General features: G+C 49.1%; 1 protein-coding gene across 1 annotated transcript; it reads right to left on the bottom strand.

Annotated features, from left to right (window-relative positions):
* Positions 1-4,411: 4,411 nt before the first annotated feature.
* Positions 4,412-11,939, bottom strand: LOC102928364 (apolipoprotein L2-like). Its single transcript, XM_076555683.1, has 3 exons — positions 11,841-11,939; positions 7,679-7,917; positions 4,412-7,323 (listed from the first exon to the last, which is right to left on the bottom strand). The coding sequence occupies exons 1-3, from the start codon at positions 11,937-11,939 to the stop codon at positions 6,468-6,470; spliced, it is 1,194 nt and encodes a 397-aa protein (XP_076411798.1). The 3' UTR covers positions 4,412-6,467.
* Positions 11,940-24,844: the final 12,905 nt, after the last annotated feature.

Raw genomic sequence — 24,844 nt, forward strand, 5'->3', positions numbered from 1 at the left:
GTCAACCACCCACATGTTTCTGAAGCCCTTTGCCTTGTCTAATGGGGTGGTAACGTTGCCTGAAATGTGTGTGTCAATCATTCATCCCCAGCATGATGACCCAGGAATTGCTTCACCTGATCCCAGCTATCCACGTTCTGAGAACTCCAAATTGGTACCTGAGTTTTCTGGGGAGATATGAAAACTGTCTCTTTACACCAGTTCAGGGAAGGAACTGGTGACAGACCAAAGGAATGGTCCTATCTGAGCCCAGCTTAGTAACTAGGTTTATTCGGGTTACTCACAGGAGTATGTTTAAGGGGCTGCTTATAGGAGAGCGGGGAACACAAAGACAGCTGCCTCGCAGGACAGCCACGCCAGCATGGGTGACAGCTCACAGAAGCTGTGCATCTGGAGGTCACTGCACAGGTTCTGGGTGGGCCGACAGAAAGCTTCATTCAGAAATGATAGCCCCGCAGCACTCTGGCCTTCCCCCAGCTCTTACGTTCTTTGTTCCCTCCACATTCCATAATGTCCCCTGAACTTTGAAGGGGAGTAATATAAATGTGTGACGACTCACTTCTGTTCACGGTTGTGCACAGCCCCCCTTTGCCACAGCCATGGTCACTTGCTGTAGGGAGCTTGACTGGGTATCATCAGCCTCTAATGGATACTGCCCAGTACCTGATTTTTCCTTCATACAGTCCAAGGCTGGAAAAGCCATCTACAGGTGTGAACACAAATGTTTAGAAGACAACTTGACAGGAACATCTCATCTGACTATCGGAATGGGAGATTTATCCCTCCCTGAGGCAGTTCCATGTTGGACATCTCTCTTCCCTGGAAAGGGCCATCTAAGGATGTTCTCAGAAGACTCCTCAGAAAGTCCAGCTGGACTTCATCTCCCGTGTTAAAGATGAAATGGAGAACATGCCAACGTCTTTGCCCTCTTCTCCACCACTCCTCCTCACTCCCCCACCCAGAGTCAGTCCCTCTGTGTATGGCTGTACATGCCAACATGGCTGGATACAACAGGCATCTCTGGGCAGCATGAAATCTTTCTTATAAGGGTAATGAAGCCCATGAGAAAATCAAGCCATCAGTTAATCAGAACGACAGTCTGAAGGGCCATTCTGGTCCTGTGTGCAAATTGGCAGGGACACCATGAGAAAGACCGTCCTTATGCTCTCCTAGGGGTTAAGAAGCAAACAAGAAGTCATCTTGTGTAAGAATGACGCTGTCCAGCTGTTTGTCTTGGCCCCTCTACAGCTGAGCCGCACGCACATCTGCACACAGATCCCTGAGCTCAGTCAATCCATGGGAAGGAACAGGCCTGAGCTCAGCCCAGCCTGAGAGAAACGAGTGTCCCTGGGTAATCTAGCTGTATCACAGGTTGCAGAGTCTGGAGGAAATTGGTCTCTGTAGAGTGAGAAGTCTACACAGGAACACAGCACAGGACTTGCTCTCTGACACCTTGGGAGAAAAGGTCAGGATAAAGAGAAGTCAGAGAGCCCAGGGGAGCCAGCTGGCTAACACATCAGAGGCTGAGTGTGTCCAGGGATCCTGCTTGGCTTGACTGAAGCCATCTTGAGTCACACCCATGAGGAAGGTCAGGAATAACTCTGACCTGCTTCCCCTGTAGAGTTCCTGCAATTTCAGTGGCTCCTGGGACTTGACAACTGTGCCCCAGTGCTGTGAACGTTAGGAATATGTCTGGCATCCTTGCTGTCAGCTGAGACAAGAGCAGGCACATTCCATCTCTGATAAATGTCACCATTATCCTCCCTCTGGACTGAGAGGCAGGGCCACCAGGCTTCCTGCTGCCCTTGTCCCTGGTGTGGTCCATGGCTCCCTACTGAAAAAATACAAGTGAAACTTTACATTCTCTCCTCTTTCCACAATATGGCAGCCTCACCACAGAAGAAGGAGGAGGAGGAGGAGGAGGAGGAGGAGGAGGAGGAGGAGGAGGAGGAGAAGAAGAATTAGAAGAAGAAGAAGAAGAAGAAGAAGAAGAAGAAGAGGAGGAGGAGGAGGAGGAGGAGGAGGAGGAGGAGGAGGAGAATTAGAAGAAGAAGAAGAGGAGGAGGAGGAGGAGGAGGAGGAGGAGGAGGAGGAGAAGAAGAAGAAGAAGAAGGAAAGGGGGAAGACCAGGTCCCTAACAGACTTTCTGGCTGAGAATGGGGCCACATGAGCTGGTGAAGGAAGCACCTTTGACCCCAAACCAGTCAACTGGACTGATGAAACAGATGCTCTGGCAGAGATGTGCCCATACACTAGCATAGCAATGACAAGGATGCGTATTGGGCTCCTCTGATTGGCCGTTCCACCCTGTTCACCCCTCCATACCCTGCTTGGGAACCCAATGTCAACTGGAGCAGTCTTTCCAAATTGTTACTCTTGGCTGTTTCCAAGAGGAATCTGCCCTATGATGGTGGGACAGAAAACTTCCTAAGGAATTCTCCAGAGGACTAAACATGTGTGCAGCACACTTACATCATGAACCTAGCTATCCAGACAGGTTGAAAGGCTTTGGCTGTGGTGGCTTAGAGGACCTGGGTTCCCTGCTCAGTGCCCTCAGTCTCAGTGAGAAGTCTCTAGGAAACAGAAGGCCTGGAGGTGTTTTGCTGATCAAGCATAGGATAAAGACAGGATGACTGTTCTTTCAATCCCAGTAGAAACCAAGATCTGACAAAACAGATGCAGACAACAGGACCAGGACCAGCACAGACAGCTTTGATAACCATCCACCTAGGAGAGGCAAGATTATTTTGGAGACAAGTATTGATATGATTAAGATTAAGACCAGTACTAGATGGGCATTAGGTACTAGGATATGCATTTGGGCATACTAGAATGGGCCTTGGCGTACTAGAATGGGCATTGGGTACTAGGATGGGCATTGAGCACTAGGATGGGCCTTGAGGTACTAGGATGGGCATTGGGTATTAGGATGGGCATTGGGTACTAGGATGGGTATTGGGCACTAGGATGGGCATTAGGTACTGGGATGGACACTGGGGTACTAAGATGAGCATCAGGGTACTAGGATGGACATTGGGTACTAGGATGGGAATTTGGGTACTAGCATTGGCATCAGGGTACTATGATGGACATTAGCCAGAATATGGATAACAATGGAGCTGAGATTGACATGATTCCAGAGGCTGCAGAGACCATGACTGAGGCTACGACTCCTTGACAGGCAGAGGAAGGAAGAAAAACATTTGGTAGTGGATACTGTAGGGTGATGACTACAGGGGAGTCAGGGGCCACCATGAGACCAGTAAGAGAGACAGGATGACAGGGTATGAAGCCCCAGAGATGATCTCTCTCTCTCTCTCTCTCTCTCTCTCTCTCTCTCTCTCTCTCTCTCAGAATGATTATAGTTGTGATGATAGAGGTCTCCCCATGTGACCCAACCTGAGTCAAAAGCCTCAGAGTACTCTTGTGGAAGAAGGGTCCTCTTTCAGCACTTCCTGGTCCAGCTGAGTGGATTCTGTGGAGGAGCAAACACAGTTGACTCAGCTGCTGGAGAAGAAAACGGAAGAGCAGCAACAGAGAGGGCAAGACGAGCTGCAGCCTCAGCTGGATGAGCCTAAACTGGACCACAGGTCCAGACGGGGTGGGGACATGTAAGTTGGGGGAACTCAAAGGCATTTCATCTCATCTACCAGAAGCCATGGCCTGAGGAGTCACTGCTTTTCTCAAGGGAATCATCTCTGACATCTTAATTCCTGCTCCTGTCCACCTTTTCCTACGGTCCTCCCCCCTGGAGGTCAGAGTATGTCAGCTGATGGACTGGGGTGGTGAATAGGGTGTAAAAAGGGGGATTTGAGCTGCAGTCCCTCAACCTTGACTTGGGTGTTTTCAGGTGTCTACTGTAAAAGGCCTCCAGACCTTAGCACAATTGACTCCATGATGGAAGCACCACCATTCAGGTCATAAAACTCAGCATAGACAGCATCCCCTGACAAAATGGAAACAAAGACTTAATCCATCAAAGTCTCTAGTTCTCAGAAAGTCCCTAAATATACTAACCTTGCTGTTTTACTTATGTAGTTCTGCTCTTGGTTAACTGTTCTAACTGAAGAATGTCAACCCAGGATATGGTTTTTGTGCTTAAAAGCTCACCCTGAGAAAGACTCAGTGCTACACTGGGATCTTGAACACCCAGTGTAGTCACTGGCTGGCTCATAAAGATTTCTTATTGGCAAAAAAAAAAAAAAAAAAAAAAAAAAGCCGGGCGGTGGTGGCGCACGCCTTTAATCCCAGCACTCGGGAGGCAGAGACAGGCGGATCTCTGTGAGTTCGAGGCCAGCCTGGGCTACCAAGTGAGCTCCAGGAAAGGCACAAAGCTACACAGAGAAACCCTGTCTCAAAAAACCAAAAAAAAAAAAAAAAAAAAAAAAAAAAGATTTCTTATTGGCATAAATCCGTGTCTGAGTAGTCCTCTCTGGTGTCTACCCCACAACACTGTAAGTTCCTTTGCTGGAGTCGCACACCAGTGCTTGGGTCTATCATGTGACCTAGACGGTGTGTGGTTTTCTGCTTAGGAGAGTTGGTTTCCTGACTTCCTTCCAGAGTAGACAATAATGGGAAGAACGGTTGAAGGTCTTGGTTTCCTTGGCAACACTGTAGCTTGACCTGTGTGCTGTGATGTGCACCGATGTAGGCACCAGCTCCAAAGATGGCAGCTGTTCCTGTTGCAGGAAGTCAGGGAGCCTGCAGGGAAATGGTTCCCTGGTCTCCAGTGTGAGCCCTAAGCCTACTGTGCAGGAGCGTTGGTTTAGTGTGCTGCTGCAGTGGGCACAGCAAACCGCTGATCCAGTGGACTTGATGGCCAGTAGCTAGAGAGTGGGCTTTTAGAGAGAGACCCGGGGTTGAATGTGGTCATGGACAATGAAAGGTAGTTTGCCCTCTTTGTCTGTTTTTCTGCAGATAATTGCATCTAAGAGAAAGTGGTTCTGTCCCACTCTCCTACTCTGTTAAAATAAAACAGGGGTTGATTTAAGCTCCTGAATATATGTAAAACTTGTACAAAGGTATCTTCTGTGAAAATGACTCACAATCTGTAGACATTACTTAGGAGATGCCTTGAGATGTAAAACCCTGTCCTTTGGTTTGAGAGATTTTTGGCTTTCCCCAATTAAATTTACTCTTTAAAGATAAAAATAAAGATTACAGCTGGGTCATGTGGACACTGTCACCCATTTGGCCGCATGCCACCATCTCTTGTGCTGCTGGTTGTTTCTTATTACAGTTTTCCCCAAAGGTCAGCAATATTTATTTAACCCAGTTTATAGATACCATGTAAACAGAGTCAGTGGATTTGAGATATCTTTCCCCTACCTCCTCTTCTTCAGTTGAGAGTTTCCAAAGATCACAGGCTCAGTCTCATGATCCCAAACTAGATAATATATCCATCCCACAACTTGTTTGACCTCTTACTCAAATATGACTTCCCCTCTCTCCCCAGGTCAACTACTGACCCAGGACCACACATGGAGAATAGTTTTAATTTCACTGGTCCTTCCTGTCACCGTGTCTCCTTCATGGGCTGGCGACTTGTCAAGAGCTCTACCCACTGTGCAGTCACCACCCCATCCTCAGCACCATCCTCAGCATCTCCATCATCGTATGGGAGCTGCCTGATGGTCAAAGGGGGAGCTGGTGCAGCTGATGCTGGACAGAAAGGACTGTGGCTCAGAGCACATCATCCTGTGGGGAGGGAGGACGTGGAGCCTCCTACTCCAGCCCTTCTGTTTCCCTGGCTTCTCATTACTTGCTCCTGCACAGCCCTCTCTGTTCACACCCACAGACCCCACTGTGTGGTTTTATACCCATTTGCCCATCTCTAGTCCACTCTGGTCCCTCGGTTCAGGCTGCTGTCACGTCTTTCTTTGACGCTCAGGCCGTCCATATTAACTCTACAGTGAGACACAGAACAACAAACTCCTCAATGCTCGGTTCTGTGGACTCAATCCCACACTATCTGCTTTCCAACCTTCACTTCTGGTGCTGTGATAAATACCTGACAGAAGCCAGTCCCTCGGCTTACAGTCCCTGGCTGTCTGTAGTCCATCATTGTGAGGAAGTCAAGGCAGGAACTCAAAGCAGATAGCCACAGTGCATCCACGGTCCAGAGTAATGAGAAATGAATTCATGCATTCATGCTTATTAGTGCTCAGCCTGCTTTCCCTTATACAGTTCAGAACCCATACCCAGAGAATAGTGCCCCCTTTGGTGGAGGAATTTACCCACCTCATTTAGAGTCATGCAGAAAAATCACTCCCAAGCATGCCCACAGGACAGCTCAAGCTAGACAATCTCTCACTGAAACTCTCTTCTGACATGATTCTAGATGGTGTCAAGATGACAGTTAAAACTAACTACCTCATTCCTCCTCTAACAAGACTTCTCGGTGCCTCTAATCTGTCTGGATCATCTCCACAGACCTCCATGTACCTGGAGGAGGCTGTCACAGGCACCTAGAGGGTCTTGTGAATCTGGGCAATCTCCGACAACTTCTCCTCCAGCTCCTGAGCCAGGGCCCAGAGTTCTTCGGCCGACTCTGATTTTGCTCCATCGTATAAATGCATTGAGTCCCTTAAAAGGAAATACACATCCAGCGCAAGGAAGACACCTGCAACAGTGGCCCCTCTGATTCTGGCTTTTTTAGTCATTGCCAGAGCAGTGCCTTCAAAGACATTCTGCAGCTGACTAGCTCGTTGGGCAGGGATTCCTCCAGTCCTCAAGAGGAGCTTGGCATCTGCCACTAAGTGAAGGTTGGCTCTGGCTGCTCTAATGGCGCGGATGTTTTGTCCCAAGGTTTTCAATTGTTTGCAGAGACCATAGGAGCTTATAGAAAGTTTAAATGCAATCTTTCCCAGGACAAGAAGCTTCTTCATCATGTCCATGGTGTCTGACATCAGGCGCTTGGCTTTAGCCTCATCTGACCACTTGCTTGTTTCTTCCACAACTACAGTGGCAGCACCAGTCACAGTAGCCACCGCCCCCAGCCCCAACCCAGTGGCTGAGAGCAGCAGACTGCCCCCTGATGTCACAGGAGCCAGAGCTATACCCAGAATGCCCAGGACTCCAGAGGCAGCGCTGGTGGAGTTGGTCACCACATTGGAGATGGTACAGCCCCTGTGTACCTGGTCAAGATGGTCAGCCAGAGCTCGGAGCTTCCTGATGTTTCTCTCCAGCTTCCGTTTCAACTCAGGAAAAGCTTCTAGAAACCTCTTCCTGTCCTGCAGCTCTCGTTGAAACCGCTCTTTGTCCTCCAGGGCTGGGAGCTCTAGGAGCAGCTTCAGAGCCTTACACAGTGCAGCTTCCTCATCCCTGTAACAGAAGAGGTCAGCGCATCAGGAAGACGGCTTGTTTGACTGTAGGATGGGCCCCCATGACCTATCTCCTTCACATCACAGTGTTTAGTGTCATGGAACCAATGGGAAGGTATTTCACTACATGCAGGACTCTGCATTCCACAAGGAGCATTGATGATCAAAGACACTCCATGGTTCTTTGTTCATAGGTGTCAGTGTGTAAAGTCATGTGAAGACACACATTAGTGACATGCCCATGACAAAGAAGCCTCTACTTCTAAATATTTGCCCAGTGGGGACTCTGTAGATGAGCATAGGGATGCAGGATTAGAGCAAAACTGGGGACATTCTGGGGGTCCCGTGGAGATGACCTGGACAATTCAGCCTCTGTCACCAACACCTTCCAGGCTTCATCTTTGGCCAACAGGAGCTGCAGGTCTCTTCTGCTTGCTGAGTCCTGCAGATATTCAGTGACTTCCTGAATGAAGTGTCTCCTCCTCAACACTAGGAAAGAAACAGAATGAGGTCTGAGGACAGCATGGAAGAGTTTAAATTCCAAAGAGTGTACGGTATTTAACAGCCAAGGTATTCGGCATCTGCCACTGGGTACCTGATGGAGTCAGCAGTGCTGGGGAATGAGTTGTGACCTTCAATTCATGTATAAAAAGCCTTATGGCAGCAACCAGTTTTAGAGATGTATTATTAAGAAAGTGAGGTAATAAGGATTAGGTGATGTCATAAATATACATCCTTAACCAATGAGAGTGTGGTACTGATAACAAAAAGAATAGACACCATATATATATATATATATATAATATCATATCTATCTATCTATCTTATCTACCTATCATCTGTTTCTATCTATCTATCTATCTATCTATCTATCTATCTATCTATCTATCTATCTATCTATCTATCTCAGTGGTTCTCAACCTTCCTAATGTTGTGACCCTTTAATATAGTTCCTCATGTTGTGGTGACCCCCAACGATAAAATTATTTTCATTGCTACTTCCTAACTGTACTTTTGCTACTGTTATGGATCATAATGTAAGTATCTGTGTTTCCTGATGGTCTTGGGTGACTCCTGTGAAATGGTTGTTCAACCTCCAAAGTGGTTGAAACCCACAGATTGAGGACTGCTGATCTATCTACTTACCCGTCATCACTGATCTTTGTGTCTGTGTGTCCTTCCTCCACTTGGTCCCTTCCCGCCTCTCTGTCCCCATGCACACAGGAGAGGCTGTGCGCAGACTCTCAGTTAGCAGGCTGCTGTGACAGACCAGGAAGAGTGTCCTCACCACAACCAACCTGCCATTCCTTCACTGTGGACTTTGGCTTTCAGAACTGAGGAAAAATTAGGTCCTTGGTTCAAGCCCTCAGTCTGAGGGATCAGGGTATGGCAGCTGGGAGACTCAAACACCAGGAAGTTGTCATGGTGCTGTGCAATGAAAGGAAATGTCTTCTGCTCTGCACAGTTGAAGGGTATCTCTTTTAGTCTCAGAAAGTGACAACTTTGCAAAGTGACTTCCCTCTGCGTTAAGGCTCTTACATGTCAACACAGGCACCAGAGCCAGTGAATGGGACTTTCAATTCCTCCTCACAGGGTTGTGACATTAGTTTGTTGGATAAAGGCAGCAGGTCAAAGAAAACAGAATTTGCAATGTCAGAACTATTTGCTTGTAGGAAGAGTAAGGCTAATGTGGTGGTTTGAATGAGGATGGCCCCCATAGGCTGATATATTGGAATGCCTGGTCCCCCCCTGGTGGATCTTTTTGGGAACTGTGGCCTTGTTAGTTAGGTCTCTCTCTCTCTCTCTCTCTCTCTCTCTCTCTCTCTCTCTCTCTCTCTCTCTCTCTCTCTCTCTCTCTCTCTCTGTTGGTTAAGTGGCAGCCATGCCGACGGAGGAGAGTGCTGGATGTATTAGTGACTGAAGAGTCAAGAGCCATGGTTTCCTTTCTAGAGCTTAATTGGGAGGGAGAGGGAGAGGGAGAGGGAGAGGGAGACCACACGGAGAGGGGAGAACACGGAAGGAGAAAGTGTGGAAAGACAGGGCGGGCACAGAGAGCACGCCTGCTTTTTAGGCTGGGACAGGCTAGTGATGTAATTAAGGACAGAATCCTTACATCCTAGACTTTCGCTTATTATTTAAAAAAAAAGCAGGTAGATGGGAATAGGGGCATCATTTTTCTCAAAAGCTGCTTCCAGCTGACTGTTGGACATCAGATGGCTCTTTGGGGAGTCTTCTGAGGTAGACAGGCATTGTGGGATGCTGTCCGTCATCTGTTTGCTCTGGAGACATGTATCCCTCTTGGCTGTGACTGGGAACCTTCTCTCTGACAAGATGTTGGTGACATAGAAAAGAGCTTAAAGAGAAAAGAATATTATTTTATGTTGACATTTATCTGAGGTAGATCCGGCCTGTCCAGATGGATTTTGAAATATGTTAAGCTTTATTAGAGACAGAGTATTTTAAAGCACCTGTTTTCTTTACTAGTTCAGCATCCAGGAGACAGGTGATCAATTGTTAAAAGCATCTCACAGTAATAGATGTTTATATTAAAGTCTTTTTATAGCGCCCAGATGCTTTTGGGTCTGGAGTGTAAATACCTTTTAGCTGTTACAGTTCTTACTTGATGATCTCTGGACTCCGGTTCTGTGGTGGTCCTGTATCATTGGCTGAACAGTGAGTTAGAACAGGGAACTGGGAAGAGAAAAGCTTGTGGTGCATGAGAACTTACTTTTTTTGAAATTAGGGACAAGGCAAAGATCAGGACCCTGTCTGTATGCATGTGAGAAACACAGGCAGTGGATCTGGAGTGAAACAATGAGCTCTTATCCTAGCTGGAAATCTTTTCTCACTAAGTAACTCTGAAAGTGCAATTAAATCTAGTGAGGTGGTAAGGCTGTCCTCTGTACCCGACAATAAAGGAGAGGTGGCATCCCAAAACTCCCAGGACCAAGTCAGTGGCCCTGGTGTCCAGAAGGAAAGAAACGGATCGCTTCCCTGCTGCATTCTGGGTTCCGGGCCATGTCTGTAGCCAAGCCTAGGTCTGTTGGAAGTCTTAGCTTGATGTACCCATGCGTCTTGGCGCCTAGGGGCAGTCAGATGACTGGTTGTTTTTCTAGGCAGCTCCTCCTCCTCCTCCTCCTCCTCCTCCTCCTCCTCCTCCTCCTCCTCCTCCTCCTCCTCCTCCTCCTCTTCTTCTTCTTCTTCTTCTTCTTCTTCTTCTTTTGGTTTTTTGAGACAGGGTTTCTCTGTGTAGCTTTGTGCCTTTCCTAGAACTTGCTTTGGAGACCAGGCTGGCCTTGAACTCACAGAGAGATCTGTTTGCCTCTGCCTCGGGGAGTGCTGGGATTAAAGGCATGCTCACCACCACCCGGCTTCTAGGTGGCACTTTTAATAAGGTTGTTGATGGCCTGGCAGGGCATTCGCTAGCCTGTGGCCTTTTTCCTTACTTAAAGCAGGGACCCAACATCTTTTGGGAGTCAGTGAGTGCCAGCACTTGGCAATTTTGTTTTTGGGCTTTTATCTTTTCCCTGGCACACCTTAAATGCCACAGATGACTCTTTTGCCTGGAGGGTCAGGAGCCTTGCTTTCCAGATGCTTAAGTTTTAGTTGGGGAGGTCTGAGGAACAAGAAACGGATTTTACTCCGTGTCCTGAATTTTTTTTTCCTGATGATTGATGGTATAAGGACAGTTTTAGGAAGATCTGCCAGGAGGCAAACTATAAACCAATCCTTTTGGAAGACCTGTCTGAGGCTATAAGCTGATTTTTGACTTAAGAGCCATCCTGACTACTGTAAATTTATTTGTATGGATCTTAGCCACTACCAGACCTGTCTGTGTCTCTCAAGGCAGTTTGAGAATGAGTGAGTGGAGTTAAGGTGAGTTAGGGCGAGAGTCATAGAAGCCGCCCAAGCCTGCCCATTTGAGCCCGCCCACTGCCGGTGGAAGTCAGACAGAAAAGGTTGCACATGGCAGAGACATAAATGGGGAGGAAGAAGGGTTTAGAGCTTTAGCAGAAAGTTTGGGATAAAGTAACTCTTTCATTTGCCCATTCACTGGCAGAAGTTCCCGCCACACTTTGACTGTTATGCAGCCAGATTTACCAGTACAGCGAAGCAGTTATGCCACCAGATTTACTGGTACCTGCCCCTTTGTTCCATGGCTTTTGCCCATTTGTTGGCAGAAGTTCCCACAAAGATGTTATGTGGCCAGATTTACAGGTACCCGCCCCTATCCGCCAATGTAAGTGGTAAACGTATCCGCCCCTTTGTCCCATGGCTGTAGCTGAGAGAAAAATAAAAAATTAAAATAACAAATGGGGATCAGACTCCAATCTCGGGCATCCCCAAGGAGTGGAGAGAAATCTATGAATCAGCTCAAGTTACCCGTCCTCTTCGTCAAGGGATGGGAAGGGATGCAGCTGTGCTGCAGTTGGTCCACAGTGGACCCGAGAGAGCGAAAATGTGCCATTGTCAGCACAGCCCGAGGGTGTCCGTCACAAAGAATGTAGGTTAGACTACAGCCTCTAGAACGGCAGACTCACTGTGGTGAAGAATCATGGCCATAGCAGTAGTGGTAGCTGTGTGGGGGTCCAGCGGAGGCGAGGGACACATGTGCATCGCGGTATTGCTGTCTCGCTGAATGGGGGAGGAGGCGGCAAGCGGCAGTGGTCAAAGCAGGTCCTCGTTGGTCTATAATGGCACCAAATGTTGGTTAAGTGGTGGCACTTGTGGCTGGCCGCCGCCCGCGGTGGCCATGCCAATGGAGGAGAGTGCTGGATGTATTGGTGATGGAAGAGTCATGAGCCATGGTTACCTTTCTAGAGCTTTATTGGGAAGGAGAGGGAGAGGGAAAGGGAAAGGGAGAGGGAGAGACTGCACGGAGGGGGGACAATACGGAAGGAGAGAGTGTGGAAAGAGAGGTCGGGCACAGAGGGCATGCCTGCTTTGTAGGCTGGGATGCTGTCGCAGGCTAGTGACATAATTAAGAACATTATCCTTACACTTTCCCTTCCTCCTTTCCCTCTCCCTCCCTCCATATCTCCCCCTCCTGTTTGTGGTCAGGTGGAAGCTCTCAGCTACTGCTCCAGTCCATTCCTGCCTGCTGCCATGACGGTCATGAGCGCATCCTCTGAAACTGTAAGCCCAGATTAAACACTTTCTTCTATAAGTTGCTTTAGTCTCGGTGTCTTAGCACAGCAATGGAAAAGGAACTAAAACAGCAGCTGTCCCTAGGGAGTGGGCTATTGCTGTGACAGGCCTGACCGTGATGTTTTTTGATGAATGTGGAAGACTTTGGGGCTCAGGACTAGGAGAGTGGTTGAACATAGTAAGTGGGGGTTAAGGGGCCTCCTAGTGGGAGCTGGGAAGACAACAGTGCTGAGATCAGGTGGTCCATGGAGGTCCAGCTCAAGATGTTTCAGAGGGGAATAATTTTAGCAACCAGGCTGGAAACCACTTCTGTGATATTTTGACAAAGATTCTGTCTGCTTTCTGCCACTGTCCTATGAATCTGCCTGAGGCAAAATTGAAGAGTTTTGGATTAATTTTATTGGCAGAGGAGACTTCAAGCAGACTGATGTTGACTCTGCCATTTGGATATTATACAGATCTACAACTAAAAAGAGCCAATGAGCACCGTTTCTCTATGGCCTCTGCATCAGCTCCTGCCACAGGGTCCTTTCCTCCTTGAGTTCCTGACATAAAAGCCTTTGTTGATGAACTATGAAGTGGAAATGGAAGTGAAAGAAAGCCCTTCCTCCGAGGTTGCTTTGGTCACAGTGTCTGATTACAGCAACAGGAACCCTTGCTCATACACTGTGGATCCCTTCCTTGGCCGTATTAACCTGACTTGAGTCAGTGGGAAACTGAAACTGTGTGGATGTCCAGTTCAGGGTCCTGCAGACAGATGTCACCAGGCAAACAGACACCATACTTGGTGACAGTGTCACATTGGAACACAGCCAGGCCACATGCAAAGATGAAAAGGGCCTGGAGACCACCTGTCATAGTGTAGCTAGGAAACGCCTCAGTTTACAAGAGGGGACAAGGGAAGTGTTTTCCTCTGGGATGGGCACATGGGGCCCCTCAGATGTTGGATTTATGCAAATTTTCCTTCAATCACAGACTTTGGAAGCTGTCTATAGCCACATGTGCTTGCTGATGTTGAGGGAGCTCTGTGTAGAACTGAAGAGAGTCCCAAATACCAACCTGGAGACCCTCAGAGCAGACAGTGTGTGGAGAGCACCCGGGTTCAGCTCTGCAGCCCATGAAGTCTGAGGTCAGAGCAGGCAGGAAAACAATGTCCCTTCTCCCTCTTACGTGTCCTCTGCTAGGCCCTTGACTACCTTCCTCGAGGCGCCTACCTCCCTGGCCAGCCTCTTCCCCCAGCCCTGCTACAGCAGCCCTCTGTTCCTCCATCCCTAGACTGCTTTTCACCCGTCTGAACCTCTCCCATCTACAGAAAGTACAGACAGATTCATATGAAATGTGCCCGTGAGTGTGGAGGTCCAAGTTTATTCTCTCTCCTCAAATCCTTCTGAGAACAAGCCTTCTGTTGCCATTCCAGTCCGATATGTTTCATTATCTTGAAAACTGAAGCCCAGCCGAAGCCTCATCGGTGACCTTCACTTGTATCTCACCCAGCCAGAGCTTCTCGTCAGGAGGGTGGTGCCCGTCAGGCACCATGCCAGGTGTGCTGTTTTATCACGAGGGGCCACAGACCAGACATTTTCCTTTCACTCTCGGACCCTGGGTATGTAGGACCTAGATTGTGAGTCTGTTTGTGTCTCAGACGTGTAGCTGGTGACTGCATCCACATAGCTAAGGATAGCTGGGACCCATCCACACTTGGCTACGGGAAGATTCCTAGGTGAGTTGGTGATCTTCTCCCCCAACATGTTTATCCTCTCAGGGGCTCGGGAGGAGGAGGGTTATGGCCCCAGAGTTTAGACAATAGTGCAGACCCCAGGCTCAGCAGCAGCATGGCTGGGCTTACAGTCAGAATGAGGTCATCTGCTCCTCCCCACCCTCCCCACTCAGCACAGGAGAGGGTGTGGAATACCACAGATGGGACCACCAAACTGCCTGGGGCCTGACCCTGCTTGCAGGTCTGCCTGAGACATGATGATGGGGCCCTAGAGGGAGGGAAGCCTTTGTCTGGGGGTTCATCATTTTGTACAGCTACAGAACAGAAGAAGGAAGTGGATGAGTCTGGGGACACAGGGACATCAACACGTGTGGCATGGACACCCACAGCTGCCCTTGAGGCGCTCTTCCTGTGCCAACGAGAATGAGGTTTTGGTAAAGACATACAGGATGACTAAGGGGTGCTGGCACGGCTGGACCTTGTTGGCTGTGCTCTGTCAGGCCCAGTTGATAAACTGAGGCAGAGCAGAGAGTGACTTGTTTAGAGTGCCTGGATGGAGGCTGAACAGGTAGGTGAGAGGTCACACTCCCTTGTCCTCACCTGGCCTCTGCCTAGACTGTGGGGCACAGGGAAGGGAGGCAAGGCTGTCCTGGGTGTGCAGGTGTGACAGGGAACCAGGAAAGGGGACCGAGAGTGGCTCAGTGCAGAGTCCCCAGGACCATCTCACCCAGCCTTACCTAACACTAGGGCAGACTCTGCTGCAGGGTGTGCTCTAGTGAATCAAAGGGGCCCAGGAGTGTTAAATCCCCAGGATTTCTCTTCAGTTCAGAGTCAGGGCCTTTGTCTCCCTCACCTCTCTGCCCTGACTGCTGTGTGGCATGGGGTTTGTCACCCTTCTCTGTGTCTCTGTCTTATCCCCTGATAGCGGGAGCCAGGATGGCTGCCCCGCTGAGCCCCAGCAGGCTGCTCTCCACCTGTGGGGCTGGAAGGCTGTGATGGCAGAGAGGGCACAGGAGACCCTGGTCCCTCAGTGCCAAAAGTATGAGAGAAGGTGGAGGATCAGGATGGACACGTCACTGGTTGGAAGAAGGGAAGGGGCTGTAGGGGAGGTGCAGACTGGCCCAGCCATGTAGGTGAGGTGAGCAGGGGCACACACTCTAAAGTTCATTAGAAGAACAGTGTGTGATGTCCTTCAGTAATCCTAGAATATCTAGGGTTCAGAATGTACAGCTCTCGTCACCTCCAGCTGTCACTGCATGTGCCCTCGCTCCCCTGCAGCTGGGAGCTGATCAGTGCCCCTCTGCCTGCCTACCTGCCATGCTCTCTGAACACACTCACTCACATGCCCCATCTCAGAAGGGAGAGCAATGACAAGAGACCTTGAAGTTCTGCACATGAACTGGTTAGCTTGTCCATGGTAGCACTAGGGACTGAAGCCAGAGCCTCAAACACATTCATGGCTTCCACCAGGGAACTGCAGCCCCAGAGACCAGGTTTCCATGAGAAGCCTCAGCTGTCCTCAAACTGCCAGCAACCCCCCTGCCTCAGCCTCTGCAGTGCTGAGGTTATCCCATGTGCAGTTGATCTACTGTTTATTTAAGGCTACTCTGCCCTAGTGACTCTAGAGAAAATGCCCACCCCTGTGCACTGCCCATGTGAGTGTGAGTTCTCACACTTTTTTGCAGTGAGCCTCATGTTATGAAAAAGTTCAATACTGAAGCTCTGTGATCCAGTAATTTTGCTTCTAGAAAGAGCTTACAAATGACCCCAAAGCAGAAATTTTTTCAAGAGAGTGTTCTTCATCCACTGCTGTTCAGATGATGGTTAGAAGCTGCCTAGGGGCTCTCCCCAAACTCTCTCCCTCTGCCCTCCCTCCCTGACCTGATTCCTCCCATTCACACTCACCACCAGCCTTCCATCTACTGCAAAATGTCTCTATGTCCCCATCCTAGGGAGATCCTGCTACCCCATAGCCCTCCTTATTATTTAGCCTATCTTGAGGAGCAGTGGATCCTGGAGAGAGGGAAGAAGTGGAGGAGTGGGCAGGGGAGGCTGCAGATGGATGTATTACATAAGGGAACGGTAAATAAAAAGGGAAGAAATTGCTTGAGTTTGAACATTTAGAGAGGAGGTCAGAGGACTGGATGGGCGAGAGCAGGCACAGGGACAGGGTCAGACAGGACTCCAGCCCTGGTGGGATGCAGGATCCTGCAGAACAGGGAGGATGTGGGCTCTGGGAGAGTCCTGTTGTACCTGTGATTCTAACCCCTGTCACAGGACACAGGCCCTCGTGTGGGTGAGAAGCCACTCACAGTCACACGGGGAAAAGATGGAATGCTGCTGTGTAGTTAAGGGAGTGGAGATTCACATCTTAAATGTGGGGTATCAACCAGAATATCTTGGGGTTAAGTCCTTGGTTTAGTATTACTGTGAAAATTTGGGGCAAGCCTTTATGATCTTCCCTCCATTTTAAACTGGGGTTCACAGACATCCTCATCTCATGAAGGATGTTGGTCTCCTAATGAGGTGTGTATGAGGAGCCCTTGTGTCACAGACATACAGTAAATATTTCCTATTATCAGCAATCCCCATGTGTTCCCACCAAGCAGTTGACAGAACACCCCTTCCCATTTCTCCTTGTGTAAACAGTATATTGCTTTTCTTCATGGCTATGTCCTTAGCTGGTGACATCCTCCTTGGACAATGACAGGACAGGAGGGCTCTGACTTGGCCAGGGTGAGGGGAGGGTAGACCAGATGACTGACATCTGGAAGGAGCAGTGCAGGGTCCACTGGGGGTGGAGCGCTCTGGATGTCACTCCTTTACCACCTGACTTCCCTCAGCTGTCACCATTGCATCCCAGTTTGTTATTCTCCCTCCAGCCTGAACACCTGAGGAGCTGTGAGGACAACCTGTGATTGGTCTGAAGACATGGCAGCAAGCAGGGAACCTGATGGTAGGCATTTCCTTTTTTCTGTCTTCATCCATCTCACAAAGCTTCCAGTAGGGAACGGTTCAAATGCTGGACCTGTTTCCTTGTCCAAGGCAGGTCCTTTTGGTCTCAGTGGCCCACCTATGTGTGGTCCCTGTGTCTATAAGTGCGCTGTCTTGACTGTGTGACATCCCCCAGAGGCTCCTGAGTTAAACACTTGGGCTCCAGTTGGTGTTGCCATTTGGGGAGGTTATGGAAGTCTCAGGACACATAGCCTTACTGGAGGGAAGACCAAAACTGTGGTGGGCTTTTAATGTTTATAGCCCTGCTGGGCGTGATGTGCATGTCTTAATCCCAGCACTTGGGAAGTTGAGGTAGGTAAATCTTTGAAGCCATCCTGGTCCACACAGTGAGTTCAAGTTCAGCCAGGGCTACACAGTGTGACTCTGTCTCAAAAATAAAATATAACAAAATAGGGCAAAAGTAAAATAGAGTACTTGCATTTCAGATGAAATATCTCAGTCTCCAGCACCTGCTTCTGTCCCTTAACCGACACTCTGGACATCTATTCCTGTGGAGCTGGAAGCCAAATGAATCTTCATAATGCATTTCTGTTGTGGTGTTTTATCTCAGCAGCAGAATACTAGACATCTGTGAAGAAACTGAGAACACTCTTCTTTCTCTTTCTCTCTGTCTCTGTCTGTCTGTCTCTCTCTGTCTGTCTCTCTGTCTGTCTCTGTCTCTGTCTCTGTCTCTGTCTCTCTCTCTCTCACACACACACACACACACACACACACACACACACGTACATATGCACACACACACACAGTCCCATGGGTCAGTGTCACAGGATCCTGGAAGGCAGTCCTGCTGAGCACAGTGCAGAAGGGGAGATTTGGTTCTTGCAGGTTCACAGGGAAGCAAGGTTTTCATTGGCAATTGGGGTAGAGTCATTCCTTTGATATTTTGACACAGAATGTGGCTTTTTTCTGTCCATATTCTGAGAATTTACACAGGGCTAAACTAAAAGGCAATGGAGTAATTTTTTTGTTGGGGAAAGAACAAGACAGCAGAACACTGAATCTGTGGATGGTTGTTAATGGCGGTGCTTATACTTGTCTACAATGAAGAAAAGGAAGCAGGACAGAAGGAAATGAAAATGTTTGTCATTTTGCATTTGGAGAGAATAAAAGCACTCGGGAGCTCAGTGTCACTTAATGGCTGGGACTGTCAAAGACCTAAGAGGATCTGAGGGGAGGCCCCTCTCTGCAGTGGGACAGTGGGAGGAACAAGGAGGGGCAAGGACCCAGCCAGCTAAGCTCCTGCTTGTGAAAGGAGAAAGCCCAGAGCTTTCTTGCTCCTGGAGAGCCATTGCTTCAATGTGCAAAGCTGCTGTCGGTGTGGCTGACAGTGACAAGGGTCCATCCCAAGTTGGCAGCCAAACCTGGCAGTCCTGTCTGTGGGCATTGGCTGCGGAGTCATGAAATATGCAAGAGTGGAGTGGTCACGGATGCTCTCTCCATGGTGTCAGAGAGCCTGAGTCCTTCCCGTGTTCAAGATATCAGAGTGTAAATAGATGCAGAGAGACATGTGTGTGCATATGATAGATAATGAAATGATGGATAGATAATACAGAGTGGACATCTGGTTATCTCATTGTCAGAAGGACTCCAGTCCCACTAAGTAGCACCCTATATTCATGGCATAATTTGGACTTTATTACATTATTTTTCTTAAAGTTTCTCTCTCCAAATATAGTTGCTGAGCCTCAGAGCTTTTACATATGAATTTGGGAATCATAACTGAACCTCCAACCTTGGTGTCCCCATTAGGAACCGTGGACAAATGCTCAGGAACAGGGCATCATGGCATCTCCTGCTACTTGCCATTTAATCTCTTCCACACTGGCTTCTAACCTCATTCTTCTTTCTCTTGGTAAATAATGGCAGGACACATCACTGGAGAATTCATTGACTTTCTCACAAAAATACTCAGCGGAGAGGATCTGATATTCCTGATAAATGAAGATGAAGCCTGGGAGGCATTTGTGGAGGAAGCAGGGTTGTCAAGGTAACCTGCATGGTGCCCCCAGCACTGCCTGCCACACCATGAAGATGAGGGTTTTCCTGGGCAGGCATACCCACTCTAGCCAGTACCAGGGGTTAGAGCTATGGACCTCTTCCTCAACCATCCAGGAGGAGAGTTTCTACCATGTTATTCCCTGTTGGAAATCAACTCAAGGTGACTGAAGATGTCACTCAAGGTGCCAGGACCATTTCTGCCATCTACTAGTTATGTGACCTTGGCAAATTAGTAAGCACTTCCTGAGTTTCAGAACCATGAAACTTCAGTGTGAGAAAATGAAATCATGTGTGTGGAGTTCTTAACATGTGGCCAATACACCATGAGTGTCCCTGAAAGTTATCACTGAGAGCTACCTTAAGAGACCAAAATCAAGGGTCTTCTATAGGACTGAGGACTCAAGAAATCATTTGAGTTAGGGTCATAAAAGTGTGGACATGGTTAACATGTCCCCAGGTTCTGTCTCAGTCACTTTCCTCCCATCTGAGGAGCTGGAACAACAGCAGGGTCCTTGTGTGAGATGAGGAGGCAGAGAGCCCATGGTGCAGCTGCAGAGCTGGGGTGACCCTGACTGTCCTTACTGAGATCTGGAGCCCCAGTGTGCTCAGGAGGAATGGGAATTCAGTCTGAAAGGACGTGGTGATGACAGCCTGGGGGAGGAACAGGTCAGGGATGGAAACCCAAGTGCCAGCACCCTTCCCAAAGCCCAGAGACCAGGGCCCGGGTCAGGGCCAGGGCTCTGGAGAGACTGTGAGTGACCTAGAGAGGAGGTGTGGGTAGAAGGCTGGTACAGCAGGACTGGAAGGAGAGGGAGGAACTGAAGGCACAAGAAGGGGATGGTCAGGGTTCTAGCAGAAAACATGTAAGAGGGGAAGGGACATTTATCCCACCTGCTTCAATGTCATGTTTCATGTGTGTGCAGGGCTGTGCTTGGGTGTGCCCTTCACACATGTGTGTGCTGCAGAGTTCTCCAGTGGCTTTTGGATTCTCTTCTATTCTACACAGAACTCCCTGAATATTAGGAAGGATGTGTTGCTAGAGAGTGCTTCCCATGTCAGTGTGGCTGGAGGATGGTCCAAATAACTGGAGAGTCTGAGGTGACCCCATGTCCCAATCCCAGAGGAAAGTCCTTTCCCTATTGCCTTGTCCAAATTGAGGGGATTTCTGATCTTCTGATAACCACAGGTGGTCTCCAGGCCCCTTGCATCTTCGAACATGGCCTTGCTATGTTCAAATGTGACACTGTCATCAGCTATGGTGTCTGTTAGCCTGGTGACCTCTGTCTGCAGGTGTCTGAACTAGACCTGCCAGGTGGGGGTCAGGAGTGAGGGAGTGGTGTGAGTCAGTGTGGAATCAGGACCAGTGGCAGCTGACCTGTCTTAGTCACCTGGGCACGCACTGACCTTGTGAGGTCAAGTTAGGGAGGGAAAGGGCTTTGTGCATCTGCAGAGGACAGACATCAGGCACAATGATCTGGAGGGTCCCTTGTGGCTCTGAAGTGTTTCTTCTTTCTTTTGTTTTATTATTAAATTCTCAGAGATATCCTCATGGCAAAGTCTGAGGAAAGAGTCCCAGTGAGCCTCTCTCTGACACCAGCTGTTTATGAAGGACTACTCCAAACCAGTCACAGGATTGAGAATGTTCATGACAAATCATAGGGATCATGTATAAGATTGTTATCACGCCGGGCGTTGGTGGCGCACGCCTTTAATCCCAGCACTCGGGAGGCAGAGCCAGGCGGATCTCTGTGAGTTCGAGGCCAGCCTGGGCTACCAAGTGAGCTCCAGGAAAGGCGCAAAGCTACACAGAGAAACCCTGTCTCGAAAAAAACCAAAAAAAAAAAAAAAAAAAAAAAAGATTGTTATCACATCGTTACAGTTGATCATGGAGCAAAGAGGATTAAAATAAGCCAATGAAAACATCCACCACACAGATCTGAGACAGTTCAACAATAGATCAATTTCAGTGATATGGGCCTCATGGGAACCTTCCTAAAGTCAATGCCATTGGCTTTCAGCACCTCTGGAAGTCAGAAATTGCACCAAAGTTCCCACCACACCCCACATCTTTATGGTTGAGCATTTTTATAGGAAATTCTTGGGAACAGATGTTTCTCAGATCTTACATTTCCCTACAGGCCCTTGACCATCTACAGGGTTCCCTGGTGATGATGCTATTTCCTTGATTAAAGGCATTTTGATCAAGTGCCTCTCATTACAGTGACTCTACTGTACACACTGACCCTATGGACTAAGGACCTTGAGTATCTATGATGTACCAAATGCTCATGGTAGAATGTGAAATTATGGATCTATACATATTTTTTCCCACTGGAACTGTAGTATGAAAGTGAAATTTGAATAAGATTTTAGCTTTAAGAAATAACTATTTTCCTCATGCACTTGACCTGTCACAGTGAGCAGGAAGATGCACTGTATGATGTGTTGATTGAGCATTTAGCACAGGAGTTCACAGATGAAGATGATGAAACTCAAAAGGAGCTTCAGGAAAAGAGGTTTTTGGAAGAATTTCCTGTGTTGAAAAGGAAACTTGAAGGACACATCAGGAAGCTCCGAGACCTTGCTGACCATATTGACCAGGTCCACAGGGACCGCACCATCTCCAGTGTGGTTTCCAGCTCAACCGGCATTTTCTCTTTTTTTGGATTAGCTCTGGCCCCCTTCACAGGAGGGGCCAGTATGCTGCTCTCAGCAAGTGCAGCGGGGCGGGGGGTAGCAGCAGCTGTGACTACTGTCACCACCTCTGCTCTGGAACAGTCTAACATAGAGTCATATGAAGATAAAGTCAACCAGGTGGCTAAAGCTAGCATGGACGTACTACATGATATTGCAATGATCACTCCTAAGAGCAAAGACAGCAAATTGAACAGGCATCAGTTAGCTGTCTCACAGCCAGTTGCTGGCACTTGTACTTTATACTGTGCTACCAGATTGGACAGAGTACTCAACGCTGCAAGACTACTCAATGCTGCAAGAGGACTCAGTGCTGCAGGAGGACTCAGGGCTGCAGGAGGACTCAGGGCTGCAAGAGGACTCAGGGCTGCAGAAGGACTCAGGGCTGCAGGAGGACTCAGTGCTGCAAGAGGACTCAGGGCTGCAAGAGGACTCAGGGCTGCAAGAGGACTCAGTGCTGCAAGAGGACTCAGGGCTGCAAGAGGACTCAGGGCTGCAAGAGGACTCAGGGCTGCAAGAGGACTCAGGGCTGCAGGAGGACTCAGGGCTGCAAGAGGACTCAGGGCTGCAAGAGGACTCAGGGCTGCAAGAGGACTCAGTGCTGCAGGAGGAGGACTCAGGGCTGCAGGAGGACTCAGGGCTACGAGAGGACTCAGAGCTGCAGGAGGACTCAGTGCTGCAAGAGGACTCAGGGCTGCAAGAGGCCTCAGCACTGCAGGAGGAGGACTCAGTGCTGCAGGAGGAGGACTCAGTGCTGCAGGAGGACTCAGGGCTACGAGAGGACTCAGCACTGCAGGAGGAGGACTCAGTGCTGCAGGAGGAGGACTCAGTGCTGCAAGAGGACTCAGGGCTACGAGAGGACTCAGCACTGCAGGAGGAGGACTCAGTGCTGCAGGAGGAGGACTCAGTGCTGCAAGAGGACTCAGTGCTGCAAGAGGACTCAGTGCTGCAAGAGGACTCAGTGCTGCAAGAGGACTCAGTGCTGCAAGAGGACTCAGCGCTGCAAGAGGACTCAGGGCTGCAGGAGGACTCAGGGCTGCAGAAGGACTCAGGGCTGCAAGAGGACTCAGTGCTGCAGGAGGCCTCAGGGCTGCAGGAGGACTCAGTGCTGCAAGAGGACTCAGTGCTGCAAGAGGACTCAGGGCTGCAGGAGGACTCAGGGCTGCAAGAGGACTCAGCGCTGCAAGAGGACTCAGGGCTACAAGAGGACTCAGAGCTGCAGGAGGACTCAGCACTGCAGGAGGACTCAGCGCTGCAAGAGGACTCAGTGCTGCAAGAGGACTCAGGGCTGCAGGAGGACTCAGGGCTACAAGAGGACTCAGGGCTGCAAGAGGACTCAGTGCTGCAAGAGGACTCAGTGCTGCAAGAGGACTCAGGGCTGCAAGAGGACTCAGCATTGCAAGAGGTCTCAGTGCTGCAAGAGGCCTCAGGGCTGCAAGAGGACTCAGCATTGCAAGAGAACTTAACATTGCAAGAGGATTCAGATTTGCCAGAGTAGGCCTTACTAGTTTAATGCTTGGAATGGATATATATGACCTTGTAAATAGCTCAACAGATTTGTACAATGGAGCACAGACAGAGTCAGCTGGATGGGTGCGGGACCTGGCTCAGAAGCTGGAAGAAAACTTGCAGGAATTTGAGCAGATCCGCAAGGCTCTGCAGTCGGACTCATTTCAGTAACCCCCCCACCCCCGTCAGCAGCTAAGAGTTCAGGGGAGATGGGTGGGGATGGGGAGGCATACTGTTATAAAGGAATATTGTGATATTTGTGGAGGGCCCCAAAACAGCTTGACCACACAGCAGCCACCTAAGCAGCAGGCTTAGGGACCTAGACATAGCTTCTGCGACAGGCTTACTGGCAGGCAACACCCAGATCCAGGAAAAGCCTTAAGCTGATACCACCCAGGGATCCACCCAGGGATGAGGAAGAACCTAACATCCCCAATATTCCAACCATTAGATAAGGTGGCCAGATGTCCTTGAGTCTAGCACACACTTTTTTTTTGTTTTGTTTTACAGATACCCCTAGATGATTGTCAGTCAATCAGGGTCCTGAACTCTGGAAATTCCCTCACCCCAACCTCTGCTATGATTTAAAAAAAAACCCACCCCACCTGAGCTCAGGGCTCTCTGCTCTCACCACTGTGTCAGACAGACAGAGGGACCAAGCTCCAGAACTTGAAATAAAGGCTCTTTGCTTTGAAATGTGGGATTTAGTCTCTGTGGTAGTGTTTGGGGGGGGGTTCCCCACAACCTGAGCGTAACAATATTAAGTCTATGGAACTGAGTGTACAGGAGTTTGCATTTCTGTGTCCGAGCACAGCAAGGTCAATGCAGACAGTCAGTGACTCAGGAGAAGACAGAAACTGGAGTCTGAAAGAAGGGGCCAGAGTGGCCCAGAGAGTGGGGAGTGGGACTGAAATGTGGTGGTGTGAACAGGGAGGGCTGTACAGGAACAACCAATGAGAAAGCAGGAAACCTGGGGAGCTGAGAATGGGAGAAAGCCAGAGTGGGAGTTCTGGGTATGGAGGAGACACAGCAGGCAACCACATGCCCTCCCTGAGGGAAGGGTCCCCATGACCTCTAGGCTATTCTTCCAGCATCAGCAGGATCAACTCACCCTGTGTTCTCCAGGTAGTGACCTCTGGACAGTGATAGTGGTGGTGATGATGGTGATGGTGGTGATGAAGATGATGTTGAGGATGGTGGTGGTGACAGCAGAAATATGGAGTTCTTGAGAAGTAGCCTTTCCTCCTAGGGGACAGGATCACCTAAGAGACCAATGACATGAGAGTGAGTGTCTGTGTGCTGTGATGGGTCATTGTGGGTTCTGGGGGTAGAGAGTCAAGGCGATTTGCATAAGAGGTCAAATAACATGTGGTTTGGAGACAACTCCATTGTGAAAGGAGACTCAGCCTGTGACCCTCAGCTTTCCTCAGTTGGGGAGAAG

The sequence above is a fragment of the Peromyscus maniculatus genome, chromosome 20, assembly GCF_049852395.1.
Source record: "Peromyscus maniculatus bairdii isolate BWxNUB_F1_BW_parent chromosome 20, HU_Pman_BW_mat_3.1, whole genome shotgun sequence".
In the NCBI taxonomy this organism is placed as follows: Eukaryota; Metazoa; Chordata; class Mammalia; order Rodentia; family Cricetidae; genus Peromyscus; species Peromyscus maniculatus.

What these genes read in the sequence shown, in the direction of transcription:
- LOC102928364 (XM_076555683.1), bottom strand. Translation starts at nt 11,939, where the DNA reads ATGCACATGTGTCCCTCGCCTCCGCTGGACCCCCACACAGCTACCACT. An exon ending in AGTCTGCCGTTCTAGAGGCT is followed by an intron (nt 7,918 to 11,840) that starts GTAGTCTAACCT and finishes TGACTCCATCAG; the next exon opens with GTACCCAGTGGCAGATGCCG. An exon ending in ACAGAGGCTGAATTGTCCAG is followed by an intron (nt 7,324 to 7,678) that starts GTCATCTCCACG and finishes CTTCTGTTACAG; the next exon opens with GGATGAGGAAGCTGCACTGT.